This window comes from Temnothorax americanus, unplaced genomic scaffold (assembly GCF_048541705.1).
Source record: "Temnothorax americanus isolate GAGA-0224 unplaced genomic scaffold, ASM4854170v1 Scaffold75, whole genome shotgun sequence".
Classification (NCBI taxonomy): domain Eukaryota; kingdom Metazoa; phylum Arthropoda; class Insecta; order Hymenoptera; family Formicidae; genus Temnothorax; species Temnothorax americanus.
In genome coordinates, this window is record NW_027509798.1 from 24,733 (window position 1) to 46,641 (window position 21,909).

General features: G+C 41.9%; 1 protein-coding gene, 1 long non-coding RNA gene and 1 pseudogene across 2 annotated transcripts; 2 read left to right on the plus strand and 1 right to left on the minus strand.

Moving 5' to 3' along the window:
• Positions 1–952: 952 nt before the first annotated feature.
• LOC143906712 (uncharacterized) lies at positions 953–5,050 on the minus strand (annotated as a pseudogene).
• A 325-nt stretch (positions 5,051–5,375) lies between these two features.
• Positions 5,376–7,381, plus strand: LOC143906701 (uncharacterized). The gene is made up of 4 exons (XR_013259620.1): positions 5,376–6,056; positions 6,654–6,841; positions 6,960–7,128; positions 7,227–7,381. It is a non-coding gene; the product is annotated as an uncharacterized LOC143906701 (long non-coding RNA).
• Positions 7,382–20,319: 12,938 nt separating this feature from the next.
• Positions 20,320–21,513, plus strand: LOC143906713 (uncharacterized). The gene has a single exon (XM_077422956.1). The coding sequence runs from the start codon at positions 20,320–20,322 to the stop codon at positions 21,511–21,513; it is 1,194 nt and encodes a 397-aa protein (XP_077279082.1).
• The last annotated feature ends 396 nt before the right edge of the window (positions 21,514–21,909 follow it).

Consider the following 21,909-nt stretch of genomic DNA (forward strand, 5'->3'; position numbering starts at 1 on the left):
GCTTGGACTCTCGACTTCGGGGACTCCCCACTCCGGCGTGGATCCGCCTTTCCACATCTGTTACACACCTGTCCGTCTTACAGTGGCAGGTGCCGCACGTCGCTTCCGCGTTCCTTTGTGACAGATGTTGCCTCAAACAAAAGGCCCATTGTGTCTTGTTATTCACATTCCTACCGTTCTGAACAATGGTTCTCGCAATAACAGGTTTTTCATACCTCTCGAATATTCCGCCGAGTATCTACTCGGTGTCCCATTTCTGTTGCTCAGTGATTAAATTTACGTTAGTCTGAATCATGTCATTAAATTCTGTCTTAGAATTGGGACCCCGCGTTTACATTTTGTTTCCTATGTCTAACGCTTCGCTCGCAGTTTCGGGACGTTGTCCGTTCACCTGGGTCATTCACGGCTTGTTGCCCTATGTACGCGTGGTTTCGGGAAGCGCCCTTTGCAACCGTTCCACTCGCTTTCTTTCGATTTGGATCGACTTATTCATCGCGACCTAGATGAATTTTGTTGTGTTTAATTGTCCCGGTACACAGTGGGGCAGAATCCCAAAAAGCTGGCCAAAACCTAAATTCTTTATAAATTGATCTGAAATTTGTTACTCGGGGGTTTTTGGGGACGCTGATTACGAATCCGGGGTCAAAGTTACAAAATTCAAAATGGCGGCTGCAATATAGCCATATCAGAAGTAAAAAAGCTTTCAATGTGAAGAATAATTATTAACTTTTGATAAAATTTGTTGTACTAATATCCTTGCCTATATTTATTTTAAAGAAACTCCCCTTGAAAGAAAGAAAAAGACAGTAGACGAGTTAAGCTATTGAAAAAGATTAAAAAAATTAAATTTATTAATAGCGCGTGTGCGAAGCGAGCGTACAATACCACTAAATATATAAAGTAGTAAATATATAAAAATGACAGATAAATTAATATAAAAATGACAAATAAATTAAAATAAAAAATTATCATCATCAGATAAAAAATCTTCATTTGTAGCATCCGTCGAATCTTCTGAAGTTGAAATAATTTCTTCTTTATCCTCAATTTTTTCATGTTTTACGGTTGGAGGTAATAATAATGTTATTGCATCTGACGACAGTGATCTAAGCTGTTTCAAAGGTAGTTGCCGACAACTCGATAGATATGGATCTGATGATACTAGAAATCTTGAAAAAATATCGTCCATAGTCTTTGTCCTTGAGTATTTGCGCGAAAAATCTTCACGAAATATTTTGAAGTATTTGTGACAAGACTCTTGGGCATCTTCAGACATTTGACCAATAGGTAACAATGAAGAAGTTATTATTTCAGTACCATGAATAAGAAGTTTGTGTACTGAGGTAGGCATATAATACCAAGGATATAATTGTACAAATTGACGAGCTGTTTCCAATGTATATTGTTTAAATCTTTCTTGGTTAATAATATGACCCGATGAAATAACTTGTAATATAATGTAAAAGCGATGAATAATGTTTTCTTCTACTCCTGTTATAGCTGCAGAAATACGAGAATTTTCGAAAAATCGTCGAGCAGTGTTGCCATCATTTGTACTTCCTTATCCAGGCTTTGGCTTATCAACTATTAATCCTAATTCTTTCTTAAAACCTTTTTGAATGTTTTCTTTTCTTGTCTGAACCGATTTTTTTTCATGATCTTGGCGAGCCTGCCATTTTTTTATTTCTAATTTATAAGATAGATGTAAACAGCATTCAAAACAACGAATCCAAGCATGTAGTGATGATAAACCGAATTCAAAACTTTTTTCATTAATTGGCTTACTTAAAATTAAATCTATTTTATTAAAATCTTTGGATGTTGCTTGACATAGATAACAACGTTGCGTAGAAGAATTACTTGTCAATGCATTGCATACTTTGCCATCAATCATTGTCAAGGCAAGTTGATATGTTACAGATATCTTTTTTCCATCTTGATATGTTTCAAAAGGAACAAGTTCATCTATTTGTTTTTTTATATAATCTGTCTCTTGTATTGTAATTTCTGTAGTCTCATGTAAAAATTGAATTCTGATTGGTCTGCAGAATCTTGGAGAAGAAAGTCTTGGATTTTTCCAAATAATAGTTGTTTCATTAGTCACTTTATCTGTATGTATAAATTGCAGTGGCACAATAGAAGTGAATAAAATACTTTCATCTGTATTTCTTTCATCATCAATGAATTTTTGTTTATATTTACTGTGCCCAGAACTGCCATCGCAACCCCATTTACAAATTAAAGATAAATTTTCACGTTGTTGATCGGTTAAACATTTAATTACATCCAACTGAGTAAGTAAAATACGACTAATCGTGTGATCTAGTAAAAGTTGTACTTGTATTTCTGCACTAGTTTCAGTTAAAATTATTTCTGCTTTAGGATAACAATTTTTTTTAGACTTTAATATTTCTTTGTATGACGGAAAAAGTTTGGATCTCTTTCGCAAGCAAGCATTTCGTAATAGTTGATATTTATTTCTTGAAAATTTAAGTTCAACAAATAAAGAAAGAGCCTCATCAGGAGTAAAAATATCTTCTTCAAAATACTGAAAATTTTTTCGATACCTTTTTGCTTTACTTGGACTGCTCGATGTCACATGCTTTAATATTTTTGCTGCATCTACTTTTCCTTCTGCTCGTAGATTCATTTGGGCTGCGTAAGAAAGCTCTTCAGTACTTGATTGTGTACGCAAATTTTCTGTCTTTCTTCGTTTACTTCTCTCACTAGAATCTTCAAAACTTGTTGATGGTCGACCTCCTATATCGGTTTCCTTATTTTCTTCTTTGAGTCCAAATGAAATAAATACTCCTAACCATTCACCATAGGTTTTAAAAAAGACAGATTCCGTTCTCTTACTTTTCTGCCACTTGTCTTTTAAATCAAAAATTAACTTCCGTATTGGTTGTTTAGTGTGGTCAGGTAAATTATACGGATGTTGTAATTTGCAAGACATTAATTCTTCAATTTTTGCGTATGCATCTGTAGCCCTTAGACTTAAATTGTTTCTTATTAAATTAAAAACTTCTTTTCTTGTCAGACCATTTTTATCAGGCATTTCTGAATTGGAACCTAAAAAAAAGTTTTTGTTTAATACATAAATTAGTCACACTTTAATTAAATTAATAGTTATTTTTATTTCAAGTTTTCAAAAAATCATTATATAAAATAAATTAGTAAATAACAATAATTATTTAATGTACTAATCATTATACGTTTGAATTACATTAATATAATAAAATTTGCATTTAATTTGTATACAATAAATTTGAAGCACTGTATGTAAATACATAACATATAAATTTACTCGAATAAAGTACAGGCTTACATCCCGCGCATGGAATTTAGGCATGAAATTTAAGTTTTAAAAAGAAATGTTTGTATGTAAATTCTAAATCACTTTACATATACATCATATACGTTCAAAAAAAGTTGAAACAATTATCCAAGTAGACGAAAAAACTATTTATACTTCTTTTAGTTACGCCAAAATAACATTTTCTGTTTTCTTTTTTACAAAAACATGTATAAAAACTCGTTAGGCACTTAAGCCTGATCTACAATGTGCTCTTTGCTTTCTGTTTTTTGCTCTTAACCTGTTTGCGACTATCCCGTATTTCGCAATTGCGTCGCGTAACGCGATGTTTTTTGTTCTCTGTCGCCTAAGATAAAAATTAACGAACTTCAGAAGAGACAAAAAACATCACGTTACGCGACGGAATTGCAAAATACGGGATAGTCGCAAAGAGGTTAAGAGCAAAAAACAGAAAGCAAAGAGCACATTGTAGATTAGCCTTTAAAAGCAGCTGAATTTTGTTTTATTTTATAGATAATAGTTTCACCTTTCATGTCCAATAAGACAAATGACAGAATTCTGCAGAATTATTAAACTTTTTTCTTCAAAACTAAATTTCTTTTTAGTTTTATAACGTAAAATTAACGTAAGTTTATTACCTTATTACTATTTTCTATAAAAATATTGAGTATTCTAGTAAACACAATCATATTCTACTTACTTTTACGAGTTGATTCCATTTTGTTAAAGTTAAATCGGTAAACTCTACGAAATTTTATAACTTTTCAAACACGAGCTTGCTTTTTCTCCTGCGTGCGCGCCAGATATTGCTCGAGCGAAGGTCGCCTTTGTATTAATTTCTAAAAGCAGGTATAAGGGATCCGACCCTAATACTAACGGATTTTTACCCTTAGAATATTTCTCTAACCAACCCAACAGTTCAAATTCCCCAACTAGAAACTTTATTTTTGGGGTTTTGGCCAGCTTTTTCGGATTCTGCCCCACTGTGCGGTAATCGGATCCCGTCTTTTCGGTGACCACTTATCCGTGGATCGTGGTTTCGTTCGTTACGCGTTCGCTACGCCGGCCGATGGTCGGTCATCGTTCGTTGCCTCATTCATCGCTCGCTCGCATCGGTTTATCGACGATCCCATCGCTAGTTACCCGTTATCGCTTACTATGTTTCCCTGGTATCGCTACTTCGCCTTTCGCGCGCTTGGCTTGCCTACCGATGGTCACCCTTTCTTATTTCGATGCCCGTTATTCGTTTATACGCATACGGTGTCTCTCCACTAGGTGGCTTCCCGTTATCGCGAACCGCGCTTCCGTGGCAACGTGATTTCGTAATTCGCTAGTCTGGATAGTCTATTCCAGTCGCCGGTAACTCCTTTGTACCCTTACTTCGCCCTTTGTAACGGAGGTTGTTTGAAATCGTGAACCGCGCCTCCGTGGTATCGCGATTTCCGCTTACACCCGATCGATTTGCGGATCGATTGTTTCTCATCGTTTTTCGCGACATCGTATTCGATTCTGCCCCTTTGTTCGGCCCCTCGGTCCGCCGGTTTCTCCCATCGCATTACCACGCGGGGTGGTAAAGCGATTTTCGGATTTACCTGTTCGCGACACCGGTTTTTCATGGTAACCCGTTTAGTTGGTTCTCGTATGTCCCATTACGTCGCGATTTCTCCGATCGCGCTGCCCGTTCGTCCGATTTGCTTACCACGTTTTTGGTATGCCGATTTCCGGTTACGCGCGTTCCATTGGCCCTTCGATGGTCAGATTACGTTTCTGCGGTAATTGCTACTTATCCCCGTTATTTTTATCCCGATCTATTCGGTGGCTAGGTGGTTTCGTATACCGCCTCGCTTGTTGTGTACGCGCCTTTACTCTGGCTTGCGTGCCAGTAGTTCTCAGTCCCCTCAGGGGTTATCTACTCGAGTCTTTTCAACTCTGAAACTTTTTCCCTTAACATGTCGGGGTTTTTTTTATCTTAAAGTAAATTTCTGGTTTTCGCGACAAATTAACTCTCGCACTTATTTAACTCAAAACAACATAATATTTTTATTCAATAATTAAAATAAACATCTTTCTTGTTTACGCGAGTTCGTATAAAGTCAAACAACAAAAGAAAACATCTGGAAGATAAACAAGCGAAAATAAAATCTGTCTGACCAATTGTCACGTCGGCTCATCCAATGGTTTTGCCTAACCATACTCAATATTATCAGGAACCTAATTCCTGTACTTCCTATCTTAATAATACTGCCACATAGTGCGTCGACTGAAGCTTAACCTAATTGCGTTACACACGCGTGTCCTTACATTACTAGCTTAATTCTAATGTTTGCACTCTTAAGTCTAACTATACATATTTATATACAAGGCGAACTAGATTGTCGCCCCGCGTCGCAGAGCGCTCAGCCGCTCCGCCACTGTCGCCGCGTCTCGCTTGGCCGCCTGGATCCTGCGCCACTGGGCCCTCACCGTTTCAGGACTGGCGCGCTCGTCGCTGCTCTCCTCGGTGGCTTCGTCCCGCTCCTGCCTCCTCTTTGTGGCGGGTGACACGTTTGCAGCCGTCGGCTGCAAGGTCAGGCATGGCAGACGGACTGCGTTCGGAAGCGTCACTCGGGTGCGCATCCCTTCTCCTTCTAACTTGCTGAGATAGAAGGAGAAGGGAGTGTACTCGGTGTGTACTTGGATCCATTACTTATTTAACCTTATATATCACATCCAAAACTTATGCTAAGTCCTTATTTTCAAGGTACGTACGAAATCCGGAAACTTCAGAGAATATTTTAAGACGATTAATAATGTATTCATCTAATCGCTAAGTACATGTATTATTCGTTGAAAATCTCGGCCGTGGCGATTTGCATCATTCTATCTTTCTCGTTCATTAGATGTAAACAAGGATAGAATGACAATAGCACGCTCCGCAAACGCACATTTAGAATGACTAAAGCCCGGTGTCCACGATACAAGAACTGTGTCCAAGTTTCGGTTTAAGCCAATCAACTAGCAGCTCTTACAGAAAAGTAGCAGTTTCATTAAACCGAAACTTGGACACAGTTCTAGCATCGTGGACACCAGGCTTTATTTCTTGTAAAGTTGTGCTAACCTTACCTGATTTTTCGTACACATGCCCCTTATTACTGTATATTTAACATATATCAAATTTAGGTACCTACTATCTAATACTTATTTTCATGAAAGGACTACCTTAATATATGTAGATAACAAAATCAATAAACATATATTTCGTTATTTATTTATTTTTCTATTAGTTAATACATGTACATGGATTGATATTTTTTTATCACCCTTTGTATTATAAAGAAATGACTTTCTTATGTTACAGTGTTTACTTTTCCTTATCAACGTAAGAACGAGTAATAGTTTGTACATAACAACGAGAACTATTGGATGTGTATTGTGTGAAGAAGTGAGTCGTATAAAGAAGCAATTATTCAGAAAGGAAATGTCGCAGTCAATTTCTTTTGCTTCAGATGAGATGTTGGAAACAATCCAATTAGAAGATTTCACCGTGTAATTTTTCTTTTTTAACATTAATACATCTACATATGCGCGTACGAGTATATACATACATATATAAATTGTTTACTATTTGAAAATACTGATTTTTTTAAATTTTGAAATTTTTTAGAGAGTTTGTTGGTTTTATTGATGAAATCGATGGACCCAAACTTGTAGGTAAAACTCAAAAATACCAATTGCTAAAATTTATATTAAACAACAACAGTCGTCACCGTATACAAGTGGTAGTATGGGATAAGGAAATAGAACGCATAAAACATTATATCAAACCGAACAATGTAATAATTTTATTATATAATATTTGTTTCGTATGTATAAATGTATAAATATATATGTATTATATGTATATTTATATATATTTTTCTTTTTTGTAAAGATTGTTTATATTGACGGAGCAAAAGCAAAGAAGACGAAAGTCCTAGAATTTAATCAAGGGACTCTTCCTTATGAACTTATAATTCGCTCTAATACTATCATTAATAATTTAGGTACTTTTAATTATTAATGCGATAAAATTATAACTGGTAAATTTATCAGACGTTTTTAAATATTTAAATTATTGCATTCGTAAGTATTTATATTATCGCATCTAATTTTTAATATTAAAAAAGTCAATATGTATTTTCAACTTATGTAAAGTTTTATAGTATTTAATAATTATTACCATTATAGTACATATTATTAATGTAATTTTGATAAATTGTCTATTAATTATTAAATATTTTTTCAGCAGGTTCCTGAATTATTTATAAAGGCCAAAGAGAACAAGTCTCGTCCTCCTTGTATGCAGCAAAGCAATAAGCTTTAAAGAAACTTTGGTTAACGGTATAGTGGCTGAGCAATTAACTACGTTGCGTTGTCGTCAATCGCCAATTTCTACTAACGTTGCTACGTTACATCTGATGAGAGCTATTAATTCCCAGCACATTGCAGCCGTATGCTTCACTGGGACTGCCAAGCGACCCGAAGGAGACAACGGTGAACGAAAACCAAACTAGATTTAAGATTTCGACACAGCGTTCCGAGAAGGGGGAACTCAACTGGGCTAGGACCCAAGCGTTATTAAAATTATGGCTAGGGGAACGCGAACTCAGGCGCAAAACTTACCTACATAATACAATCCGACGCGATCATAGATTTAAGTATAGCGAACCAGATGCCCGGACGGCATGGAAGCCGTCACTGACGACAAACCAGACCATCAAGGACGGCAAGGCGCAGCAGCGACGAGGGCCGACCAAGGGGAGCCAAGATGGCGGACCGTCCGCAACTTCGTTTAATTAAAGATTCTCGCATCAATAAACGGTCCCGGATCGAATCGGGGAGCCCGGGAAACAGCTGTAGCTGGAAAAGATCGCATTTTGACCGCGGGAATAGAAAATGGCGGACCGTCCGTAATCTACGAGAAAGCGATCGGGGCGTGATATCGCGCGGTGCATGACAGAACTACGAGACACGAGAAGGTCACGTAGCCGAAAATCGAAGCGATTCGATAACGGATACGCGAGTTAGGGTACCGTCCGGAAGTTTGCACCAGGTGCGTCATCTCCTGGAACTGCATAGCCCTGACGAGAGGGGAGGGCCTAATTAGGCTCCGTACCGCGCGCCGTCGAAATCCGCCGACCGGGAGACAAATTGGCGTACCGTCCGCAGACTCGCACCAGGTGCGTCATCTCCTGGAACTGCATAGCCCTGACGAGAGGGGAGGGCCTAATTAGGCTCCGTACCGCGCGCCGTCGAAATCCGCCGACCGGAAGACAAGTTGGCGTACCGTCCGCGAACTCGCACCAGGTGCGTCATCTCCTGGAAATGCATAGCCCTGACGAGAGATGGGGGCCTGATTAGGCTCCGTACCGCGCGCCGTCGAAATCCGCCGACCGGAAGACAAGTTGGCGTACCGTCCGCGAACTCGCACCAGGTGCGTCATCTCCTGGAAATGCATAGCCCTGACGAGAGATGGGGGCCTGATTAGGCTCCGTACCGCGCGCCGTCGAAATCCGACGACTGGTAAACAAGTTGGCGTACCGTCCGCGAACTCGCACCAGGGGCATCATCTCCGGGAACTGAGTTGCTCTGACGAACGGAGAGAGGCAAGATAAGCGCGGTACCACGCGCCGTCGAATTCCGACGATCGGGTCGCGAAATAGGGTACCGTCCGGTAGATTGCGACGCGGACGTCATCGCCGAGGAAAGACCTCGGAAAGCGGGATACCAGGTCCCAAGAACACGTCAGGATAGGTCGCCGACGTCGGCAGACGTGGTGCTGGTCACCCGGACGTCTTCCCCGGGGAAGTCGCCCGGAATCAGAAAAGGCGTGCGAATTTAGCATAGGCGCACAGGTCGGCGTCAACCGCGGACGCATATTCGAAATAGTGGAAAACCACTACCCTGGCATCGGGACGGCAGGGCATCGCGAGCGCAACGCCCGTGGAAATTTCCATATAGACCCGCGTAAACACCGGAGCGGAAAATTACCGAGACAAACTGCGCAGTTAGGAAACTTCTCGAAGGAGAAAGTCGCAGGGAGCGCCGGAGTGGGGGCTGAATAGCCGATGGTAGGGAGGCCGAGCGAGACGGACCACTCGAGGCAGTCTCTCGGGGATAGTTCACGGAGTAACACGTAATTCCGCATACACTCTCGTTGTCGCGCTAAGTCCCGCGATCGTAATCCGAGTGCGCGAATCGTAATCTCGTAACTTCCACAACAACCGGGAACGCCCGCGAAACGCGTTAATTATCGCTTTTACAAAAGCGAACGGCGAATTAGTGCCGAAAAATCTTGTGCGTCGTAACGAAAAGGGGCGTGTCAGCCCGAACGTGCGATCGTCCGACAGATTGTGTATCTTCGATATTTGTGAACAACTGTGAATGAAAAGCAGTCAAATAGAATAAATTATACAGTCTTTTGTCAAAAAATTCTTGAAAATTATTCGATTGGACTTACCTTCTGTACCATACCTGATCCATTGGCGTCGATCACTCGAAATCCCTCGTTGATCCTGGAAGACGGTGGCAGCGGCGATCCTGGACGGCGACGGCGATGATCTTCATGTGGCAGGAACCTGAAAAGAAGAATAATTAGTCTGATTGAAAATTCGATAGATACTTACCTTCTCGGTATATCAGAGGTCAAACCGAGTGGCGACCGTTGAATTCAAGGACACCCCGCGTTGATTCGTGTCTTCCCATGTACCGTCCGGTTACAACATAACATAAATACATATCGATGCAAGGACTACACGATTATAAAATGCGATATGATTAGTCTACGCTCGTTGTTAAGACTGTTTGCTACCGACATAAGAATACAGTAGTTGTTTAAGAAATCGTCATTCTCCTTAAACATATTTAACGGCACAATATTAATATTCATGCATGGTTTAGTTTATTGATGGTAATTACATTGTCATGCTTGATATACGGATACATTCATTGAGATATAGAGGAATAGCATTTGATAAGAAGGATTCCCTGATTGTTAAATTGTGCCTCATTTTTATACCAAGTTCCTAATTATGTGGCAGTGCTTTGGCTGTATCGTATGGTATACACCTTGCTTGGTCACTCGTTAACGTTTAACGTTCCAATATTAGACTAGATAAAGGCCATTGCACGTAACAAAGTTTTAGTCATAATCGTAAGGCCATAAGAAAATACACCAATGACACTCGATTATTCTTCGAGCTCAAGGAGAATATTCGACTGTGATTGGTCTATTTTCTTACGGTCTTACGATTATGACTAAAACTTTATTACGTGCAATGGCCTTAACGCGCAGCTCATATGTTAATTATCGCTCTGGATAGGTTTTTCATCTAGATATGTCGCTCAGTACTTACAATAAATCGGATATTAAAGTTGGGAGCACATACTTTTACATAATGCATAATGCATAAGCATAAGAAAATTGATTGGTCCACATACATGTGCATAAGGAAATATACTAATCAATTTTCTTATGTTTATAAATTATGCAAAAGTTTGTGTTTCTTGCTTTATTTCTCAAAATAAAATAATTTGTACATATATAATAATTGTACATACCATCCGTCCCGAAAAAGTTAAAAGTCTATCTGTTTTGTATTTTATGTTTAAGAAAAATATATTATTCAGTGTCAAATTTTCAATAGTTTATTTAAGAAGTTATAGAGTTATAAGAAAATTATACAATTTCAACATTAAATAAATAAATAATTAAATGTTCAATAGGATATTTATTATGGAATTTATTATATAAATTTCCAATGAATGTCTAATATCTAGAAGATATTAAAGGCATTGCACGTAACAAAAATTTAGCCATAATCGTAAGGCCGTAAGAAAATAAACCACGCACAGTCGATTATTCTCCTCGCGCTCGAAGAATAATCGAGTGTGATTGGTCTATTTTCTTATAGCCTTACGATTACGACTAAAACTTTGTTACGTACAATGGCCTTTACTAAACATTTATATGTCCATTAGTGAGCGTGCGAGCAAGCGAGAGAAAGAGAGAGAGAGAGAGAGAGAGCTACAAAAAAAAGGAAAAAATGAAGAAAGGAAGAAGAGAAGAAATAAAGAGAAACCTTTCTTCATTTGTATATGTTTAAAAAAATATTCCTTTCCTCTTCCTTCTATATAAAAAAGCCATGTGTACCGAGAAGTGAGTGTTCCGAGTCGAATATCTCGCGCTGTAGTATTGTCGCTTTTCCGCGCGTCTGATTGGCCAGTCGAAGGCGGCGATCGCGAGATCACGGCGAGTTCCGCGACGACCGCAACTTCGCGCGTGTACATCGTGTGATCGGCTGATCGCTCGCGTCGTCGCGTCGTGTCGCGAGGTTAATATATCGCGGGATATTGACGTGATCTTTCATCAGTAAATGCAATCGATTAATTCCGAATTTCGGTTGCGTCGCGAGGGTTATTTCTGTAGTAATTTACGATAATTAACTCGTTTACATGGGATGAATTATTGTCATCAGTTACTACAGAACCCCCACTTACGTAGAGGTTATTTATCATATATAAATTACAGAAGTAACGCTCGCGTAAACGTAGTTTATGTGACAAATAGTGCGTGTATTTGTGTGTATGTGTGTGCGTGGGCGTGCGCGCGCGCGTGTGTTTGTGTGTGTGTGTGTGTGTGTGTGTGTGTGTGTGTGTGTGTGTGTGTGTGTGTGTGTGTGGTGTGTATGCTGGTGTGTATCTTTGCATGCGTGCGCGCGCGTGTGTGTGTGTGTGTGTGTGTGTGCGTGTGTGTGTGTGTGTGTGTGTGTGTGTGTGTGTGTGTGTGTGTGTGTTCTGATAACTCAGTATGTCTCGAAGAAGTGCATAAGAAAACGGCTCCAAATTGCGATAGGAGTACATAATATCTGTGATTGAATGAGACCTTACTATATTCTTGCAGCAATCTGCTGTAAGAAGCTATTATGAAATTTTATACTATTTAGCTTATTACAGTAGACTGCTGCAAGAGTACAATAAATACTCGTTCAATCACAGATATTATGTATTTCTGTCGCAATTTTGGATTGTATTGTATTACCAAAATAAAAGATTTAAAAGAAGCGAGTATGAAATAGATAAATATTTTTGTTACATAATATTGGAGCGTATTATGGTAATAGCGAAACAATAATGGAAGAAATGCAAAAGTTTGAAACGACGCTGTATAAAATAGATGATTGTGTGTTGACATTGGTGGAACGTTTCGATGAGGAATTCATAAAGTTGTTGAAGGAATGTAATTTACACAGTAATGAATACGTGGAAAAGTAATATTTTTTTAGATAAATTATGCAAAATATATTTTTAACATAAATATAAATACAGTTATATATAATTGATACATATATGGAGGGTTAAAGCCATAGTGGTGTAAGTCAATTTTATTATTACTTTTTTTTCTTCTTTCAACATATCTGCATGTGTAGATTGTATCTATAAATTTAGCTCGATAGGTTAAAAAAAGTGACTTACACCACTATGGTTTTAACTCCATATATAATATATATATATATATATATATATATATATATATATATTGCTGCGCCCGTGCTGAAACACCCGTTGCGCGCTGAACTTCGCTCACGAGTCGCTTCAAACCGAAGCGTGTCCCTTGACAACAGGACATATGGATCGATTTATTATCGCCTGTCAGATTTTTCTGGAGATTCGAACCGTTCGGACCTGTAGACCTGTTCTTCAAACTTTCTCTATATTTCCTGAATAAACCTGAGTTCCTCCTTATAAAAGTGTGCTTCCTTTCTTACGCGAATCCGGGGGTGCGCGGCGCGAACGCGAGTGCTTGATATTAGCGGAGCGCAGCGCAACAATATATACATACATATAGTTTAATTGTATCTTTGAAATATTCATCAATAAAACTTACTGACACGTTCAGAAGTATTTAAAATATCTTTAAATGCAATTTCTTGAGGATTATATTATTAAGTATATTGAAAGGATTATATTTTCCTGATATTGTTAAAACAGTATTGCCTCTAACGTGTAATTCAAATGGAACATTTTCATTATTATACATGCTACTAGTAGATAGTATTTTGACAGATCTAACTCGGGTGCTCCGAGGGGGGAGCGGGGCGGGGGGACTTGAGGGCGAGAGGATTCGCGGGGGGGAGAGGTAGGTATCCGCGTTCTAGGGCGAAGGGGTGTTGGGGGGGGATCGGCGAACGAGTCGGGACATGTTGTTTATTAAATATTGATGAACATATCGTTGACAAGGGGTACCGCCGAGGGGTGGAGGGGGGAGGTAAGTATCCGCGTTCTAGGTCAAAGGGGTCTGCGGGGGGGGGGGTAGGTGTCCGCGTTTCCGGCGCGGGGGTATTACAAAGGCTAACGAGCACCGTTCGGCTGCTGAAATTTTATCGGCGGCGCGTCGCGGGAGGATGGGGGTCCGCGTCCAACGGCCACGTCGGTTCGCGTGACGTCACACGGCGCGCTAGCGGCCTCTCTCGCTTCCGTTCCTCCTCATTGATGTTCTCTCTTGCTCCCGACCTTCTTTGTCTCTCTCCCGTTCGCGTGCGTCTTTTCGTTGGCGTTCTCTTTTCCTCGCGCGCGGTTTTTCTTGCCCCCGTCCCTCGTTCGCGTTATCTCCGTTCGCTCGCGTCTTCTCGTTCGCGTTGTCTTTTCCTCGCACGCGGTCTTTCTCTTGCTCCTACGTTATTAATGTTTAGGTAAAAAAAAACAAAAAAGAAAATACCTTAATCTCAACGGGGGGGCCCCATGGCCGCGGCCCGCCGTCATCCGTCTCAACGCGGCCAATAACACCTCCCGCGGATTTTGGCGGCCAGGGTGGTTGACGGGAGCCACAGCCATCAATTAAAATTGGTCGAACGCCTCGTCCGCCAATCTTTCGTCCTCCGTGGTTGGACGCAACGCGCGACCCTGCGCGAGGGAGTCGGCGTAAAATTGTGCCCGCCCGCGTCCGAGGGTCGTTGCCCTCCCGCGACCGATAACGAGTGGCAGAGCAGCGGGCCTCTCTCCCTGATATTGTGCCCGCCCGCGACCGATAACGAGTGGCAGAGCAGCGGACCTCTCCTCCTGAATCTCACTATCACTACCACTATCCTCTATAACTTCAAACTCAAAGTTATCAAAATTAAAATTGGAATCGTAAAATTCCACGATACTAACGTTCAGCAGCACCTCCTGCACGCGTCCGATACCGAGCGTCCACTTACGCGAAAGAGCAGCGCGCTCGCGTCCGATACCGAGCGCCCGCTGACGCGGGAGAACAGCGGGCCTCTTCCCCTGATTACCGGCAAAGTCGTTAAAATTAAAATCATTCAAATCTGCGACACTTTCCTCAATTTCACTCGTTTTAACTTTAGCCTCGTACGGGGAAAAGTTTGGAGGCATCACAAAACCAAAATAATTTTTAAAAATCACACATAAAACAATCACAAAGGCGTCACTAATCCTCAAAAAATATTTCCGGGGCGAAACACGTTTAAGCACGCTCGCGGCCACGACGAGACTAAATTCAACGGCGGTTATAGTGGAGGTGGGTAAAAAGTCGCCAGAGAGAACAGATACAATAACAGTTTATACAACGACGATAAGGGCAAGCGTCGACGTTCGTTGGAGCATCGGCACCACATAGGAGAGCGTCGCCGGAGCATCGCTTCATAGTTTACGATCTACGATACCTTAAATTTCAAGTGGCCCGAGTGGTTCGAGTCGCATATACGGCTCGAATGGAAATGCGTGTGAAGAAATTAAGTTATGATTTATATTTAAAAAAATACATTTTTTATTTTTCTTTTTTTACATATTTTTTGTTTTTACGTACTGCGGTAGCGCACAAAAAAATAAAGCTGCGAGCTCACAATCGACGAGCTGATGTTTATCGAAGGCATCGCAATCGCGTATTACATTCAATACTTGCGTAGGATCCGTTACAGTGGACGCGATTTTGGAGAATTGCGTGAACTTGACATCGACCGCCTCGACAATTATACTCAATCGATGGAACATTGCGTCGATGCACAGATCAAAATTGAGCATACGGTGTAACGTCGACTCGACCATCGTTAAGCGTACATTTAAAGATTCGAGACGTACGAGTTTGACACCGTTAATCGTACAAATTCTCAATGTTAGCGGACCAACGCTTATGAAATCACACGTATCTTTACAGCATCGAAGGAAATTCTGAATGTTCCGCCGTTGTTCGTAAAATCCCTTCCACGTTTCGAGGGACAGCATCAATTTGATGATCTCCTACGGCGATCTCCACGTAACTCGGTGAACCCACGTTAACGCCAACTTCAAAGAATTTATATCCCGTAGCCGTCAACGCGTATCGTCTGCTGAGTATATGATTCGCGCGACGCTTCAACGAAATGCTGTAAAAAATAACAAAATTAATAATAAAAAATAATACAATTTATAATTTGCAATTTATAATTTGCAATTTAAAAAAATTTAGAGCTTTATAATTTAAGAAAAAAAAACGAAAAACTTACTTGTTACACTTGTTCTCGTACAATGGAGTTTCATCATCATCATCATTATCGTGAATCGGTACGTAATAATTCATACATCTACTGCCACTGTTACCGTCGTTGCTTCCTTCAACGGAATACATTCTTTCTCTCGGTTATGAGAAGTGAACATCGTTTGCATAAGCAGTCGATACGAGACTAGTCGTATAAAATTAATCGAATATACGCGGCAACTTTCAAAACTATGATGAAGAAGGGGGAAATTAATGTTTCTGGATCAGCGTGCAATCAGCGCTCTGAAATTTAGGAAAGGGGACTAAGGTAGGATGTTTTTTTTTATTAAGACGTATTTCCCCCCTTCTCCTTTCCGCATGACATCAACGAAACATGTTCAGACATGTTCGCTGAAACCTGATACCCCCCTCGAAGCTATCGAGTTAGAATTTGTCACGTATACCTACTTATTCTGTAATTTTGTACATTATCGACTAATGGGGGAAAAGAAATAAAACATTGTAAAATTTACACATACATATAAAATTTATTTTTTTAAAAGATGACAATTCTTTCTGGCGTTTAGACCACCAGTTAAATATTTTTAATACATTTTGCGCGCAATTCTTAACGTGTTTTCCACATCGCATAGTATTGGTAGCATCTAGAATATTTAAAGATTCGATATCTTCGTAATCCGCATCAAGAATCTCGATGTTTAGGTCTTTTCTCGCTTTATTCTCAAGCAGATCCACCAGCCAATCTTGTTTCTGGCATCCCTTGACGTACACGAGAGTCGGCATCTCGTCGTCGTCGTCATCGTCGTTGCCCTTTTCCTCACCGAGCACGGCTGATGTAATTAAACGCTTCACCTTGCTGTACGGCACGTTTCCGTCTTCCCATACTAATCCATGGTGATTCCGAATCAACCGGGAAGCGCACGATGTGTCGGACTTCGTGAGGCGACTCCACGGCACCGGGCCGGTAAAGATGAAATGCGCTAGAACGGCCCCGTTTCTCAGCACCGCCGCCTCCTTCACGACAAATTTCATCCTGACGACGAAACCTTGCAGGTCGACGAACGTTGGTGAGGACATGAAGAGATATCGCTCTCTCTTCAATGCGTGAATCGAGAAGAACTCTGATTTTTATATCCTGCTCCCCTTTTTTTTCCTCTCTCATAAATTTGTATCGGGAGTGAGAGAGAAAATATTTACGTTGACGTTGCCGCGAACACTCAGACTATTTTTCGCACCACGTTCGTCAACGGGTTGTACTCAATCACGCGGTCGTGTGTGATGAGACAGTACGCGGAGGTATTCGGCAGTACGTTCTCCATGCAACCAAATTCTAGTCTGATATCCACGGTGGCATTTTTGACGGATTCGTTTTGTCGAGAGCAATCGATGATCACGAACGGGCCGTTACGTAGAAAAGTCGAAACGGTGAAACTCGGTTCGAGATATCCGTAAGAGATAGCCCTTGCAGAAACGCGCGTATATATCGTACAGAATAGCCCATCTGTATTTACCAATGTCCAAATTCAAGTCGTCGTACGGATAGACTTCCGAGTTTAGGTAGAGTTTTACGTTGGTCAATTTGCAGTCGTTGAATCGGCTCGTGTCCGCGGACATGACGATCTTCCGCGAAGACGACGTATCGCGGTTTCTCGAGCTGAGTCGCGGTCTTAATGGCCCACGAGTACTTGGTCGTGTTCTGCAACAGAGGATACTCGTACAGGTCCCACGAACGGAAACCCATACTTAGATATCGTCCGTTTTTTAAGGCGCGCAGCATCGATAGTTTGTTGATCTCGCTCAATACTACGTGAGGCATTCGCCACTGTATCTTGAGTAGTTTGACAGTAGGCTCCAACGCGAGACTTTCTACCAGACAATTGTTGTCGGTGCGCGATCGTATCAAGATTAATTCGTGACGAGCGTTGATCACCACGCGTTTGTAATCCTCGCAAAATCCTAGTAACAAGTTGAGCGGTACGCAGAAATTAAAGTATCCATTCGCGTTATCATGTGGTTCCCAGCCGGCGTTTCTCAGGATCACGCTTCTGTCAGACGATACCGTTACGTAGTTCTTGAGCGTGCGCGGTTCCGAATTATATTATAATAATATTTTGTAATAAAAATTTGTAAGATGTAATTCATTACAATGATATTGTGTAATGTAAATTGTATGATGTACTTTCGAAGTTAATTATTGTCAGAGATATTTTTGGACTGAGACATTTTAGACTGAGATATTTTTGCACTAAGACATTTTGGACTGAGATATTTTTGGAGTGAGACATCTTGGACTGAGATATTTTTGGACTGAGACATTTTGGACTGAGATATTATAGACGAGATATTTTTGCTGAGATGTTTTGGGTTGAGATAAAATGAGGGGTCACCCTCGCGGGGAACGCCGTAAGAGGTGGGCGAGGGGGCCGATGGACGGTGTTAAGGGTCATCGGAGGGGGGTGTCGCGGGGGGAAAAGTCCCTAGGCGACTTACTAATATTTGCCGGGCGAGGGGGGAGCGCAACGCGAGGGGACGGCTGTTTACTAGTATTTGTGGGGATCTTGTAGGACGTAAATTCCCTAGGCGGGTAATTAAAAATATCGCACCGCAGGGTCGCCAACGGGGCTTGGCGCGGGGACGCGGGCGTTCTAAGGGGGCGCTCGGAACGGCGCTCCCGCCGTTATCGACTGTTCTGGAAATCGCGTGTTATCGACCGCGCGTGGAAAATTGCGCGTCTTCCAGAAATAGGAGCGTCGCGTCGTCGGTCGCGCGCTTCTGTCTTTCAACGGGCCGGACGCGGTTTTCCGGCCCACCCCGGCGCATCGAGATCGAGAGAGAGAGAGAACGTTTGCACGCGAGGACGAGCTGGAGAAAGACGGATGAGACGACTCTTCGTCTCTTCGTCCACTCAAATCGTACGATTCGCGATTATCTTTTAGCGCGTGTCCGAACTCGTTCGAGGTCGCTCTCGTCGTTTCCTCTAAATCACGTGTGGTAGAGCCCGTGTAGAAAGCACGTACGTCTTGTAACATTCTTGTAAAATTCTGCCACACGATTCCCCTCTCTTCCTACCATACAGGGTCTTCTCAACTCGCGCCCTCTCTTGCCGACCGTGTTTACTTATTATTGCGTTTTATTCGTGACTTTACTTCTTCCCTCTGTCCCGTAACATAAAATAATTCCATCCTGGTGCACTTAATCCTGTGGTATTTAATTTATTATTCCTGATTAAAGTATATACACATCACGTAATCATTCGTGTCATGTAATCTGGTTTTTAAAGTTAGCGCATTTTTGAAGTTTTTTAATTTTGTCAGCGCACTTAGATTTGTCATTTGACATTGTCTTGTATTTACTGGATTATTGAAGAATAAACATTTGTGATATAAATTCGCCCATTCTTTGTGCCTAGATTCCGGACGTGGAGCAACATCCGTTATCATTTTCTAAGGTCGCTGATTGACTTTTCCTGCTTACTCTTCTCTTCGCAAAAATGTCTTATAAAGTTAAAAACTTGATTTTATGCAGAAGTATTTAGAATAGTAATCCTATTACGAATAACAAGAACAAGATCGATGTTATGATGGAGAACATACGCACAACCAATTGTTTGTCCGCAAGACAATTGAACTCTATAAAAAATTGATTGACCTATAGCTTTCTTCCTCAGTACAATAAAATGTAGAAAAAAGTGTCTCGAAGAAGAGATCTTTTCATGATCAAGTATGAATCTTTTTTGAGCGATTTCGAAGTTCAATTCGATTCCAATAATGATGATTTCTGTAACGATGTTCTAATTGATCAATCACGCAATGATTCTACAAAGTTGAACAAAGGTCGTCCACGACTATCATATGATGAGGAGTCAGCCAAGACTAAAAAAAGGCGCATTGAGGAATTCGTTTCTAGTTGTAGCGAAGAAGAATTAACAAGAGCACTCACACTGAAAAAACATCGATCTGCTAACGAAACTGTGACCGAAACAGCAGACAACGCAGAAAATTATAATATCAACAATGTCTTGGCAATGTACGTAGATTTACAATTAACCAAAAAAAATATAACAAGCTAAAGATACATAGCGTAAGCATTAACCCTGGTAACGACTACCCCACTTATGCTACAATTATGGATGCTAAAAGAAGCTGTTATCCAGAGCATATAAAAGTATCAGATTCAGGAGCAAGTGTGCACCTTATATCTCTATTAGAACATACAACGAAGAGGATACTTGCGCAACTGAATCGAGATTTTAAAGAACTAAGTAATAAAAAATTATTACTTATTGGAAAGTGGGGCATGGATGGTGCTTCTGGTCAGCAAACAACGAGACAGAAATGGAACTCAAGACCAAGCTTCTCCAGCTCCATGGAGAACGTCTTACCGGATAACTTAAACACTCATGCAGATGATACAGAGGATGTGGATGTGGGTGATAATGATGCAGCTGTATTTATGATCTCCTTTGTTCCACTTCAACTTAAAGTTAATAAATTCGTCGTTTGGAACAATGAAACCCTTGTTCTCCTCATTTCTGTCGACCAGTAAAGTTTTCTCGAAGACCGTTAAGGAGACGCAGACGGACGGAGGATGGGATCGGTACGTGAAGCTCCGATTCGTGGACTCGTATAAATTTTTAGCAGCGAGTATCGAAACCCTAGCGTCCTATCTGAACAAGGACAAGCTGATAATAACGCGTTCGGAGTACGCGGATTTGAGCACGGAGGATCTCGATCTGCTCACTCGCAAGGGAGTATTTCCGTACGAGTACGTCGACAGCGTGGACAAACTGCGGGAGACCGAGTTTCCACCGCGCGAGGTCTTTTACAGATCCCTGACGGATGAGACGAGGGTCTGGCGACGTTTTCGCGTGCGAGATCTTGGCGAGTACAGCGATCTGTATCTCAAGACCGACGTGCTTCTTCTGGCGGATATATTTGAACATTTTCGGGACAAGTGTTCGGAGAGTTACGGGCTCGATCCCGCGCATTACTACACGTTGCCGGGGTACACGTGGGACGTCATGCTGAGGTACACCGGCGTGCGTTTTGAGCTGCTCACCGACATCGACATGTTGCTGTTCGTGGAAAGCGGAATACGCGGCGGTCTCAGTCAATGTTCGCTCAGGTACGCGCGAGCCAACAACAGGCACGTACCGACGAACGACTCGTCCCAGCCCACTACGTATCTCATGTATTACGACGTGAACAATCTGTACGGTTGGGCTATGAGCGAATCGTTGCCCTACGCAAATTTCCAGTGGCTCGACGACCCTGAGAATTTCGACGCGACGACCGTGCCGGCGGACAGCAACGTCGGATACATTTTGGAGGTGGATCTCGAGTACCCGCGGGACCTGCACGACGCCCACGCGGATCTACCGTTGTGCCCGAGGCGCGACAAACCACCCGGCAAGCGACAGGAGAAACTGCTCGCCACTCTCTACGACAAATCGCGCTACGTGACGCACTATCGAAACCTGCAGCAATGTCTGCGACTAGGTATGCGTCTGACGCGCGTTCGTCGCGTGCTGCGATTTGCCCAGTCGCCGTGGCTTCGCGTCTACATCGAGCTGAACACCGCGCTTAGGACGCGCGCGAGCAACAAGTTCGAACGGAATTTGTACAAACTGATAAACAACGCCGTCTTCGGCAAGACGATGGAAAATGTGCGCGATCACGTGGACGTGGGTCTCGTGACGTGATGGGACGGGAGATACGGCGCGGAGGCGTTGATCGCTAAGCCGAACTTTCACAGCAGAAGCGTCTTCTCGGAGAATCTGGTGGCGATCGAGCTGCGAAGGCTCGAGGTAAAATTCAACAAGCCTATCTACGTGGGTATGTCTATTCTCGAGATATCCAAGACGCGTCTTTACGAGTTTCACTACGACTACATGCTGCCGCACGGTATGCCGCGCGTCAACAAAAAGGTGCCCGGTTTGATGAAGGACGAGAACAACAGCGCGATCATGACGGAGTTCGTGGGCCTCAGAGCGAAGATGTACACTTACAGGGTACTCGGGCGCGACGACACCAAGAAAATAAAGGGCGTCAAGAGAAACGTAGTCGCGAAGAGGATCACGTTTGAGGATTACGTGGCG

Coding starts and splice junctions, on each gene's coding strand:
- LOC143906713 (XM_077422956.1), top strand. CDS start 20,320: ATGAAACCCTTGTTCTCCTCATTTCTGTCGACCAGTAAAGTTTTCTCG.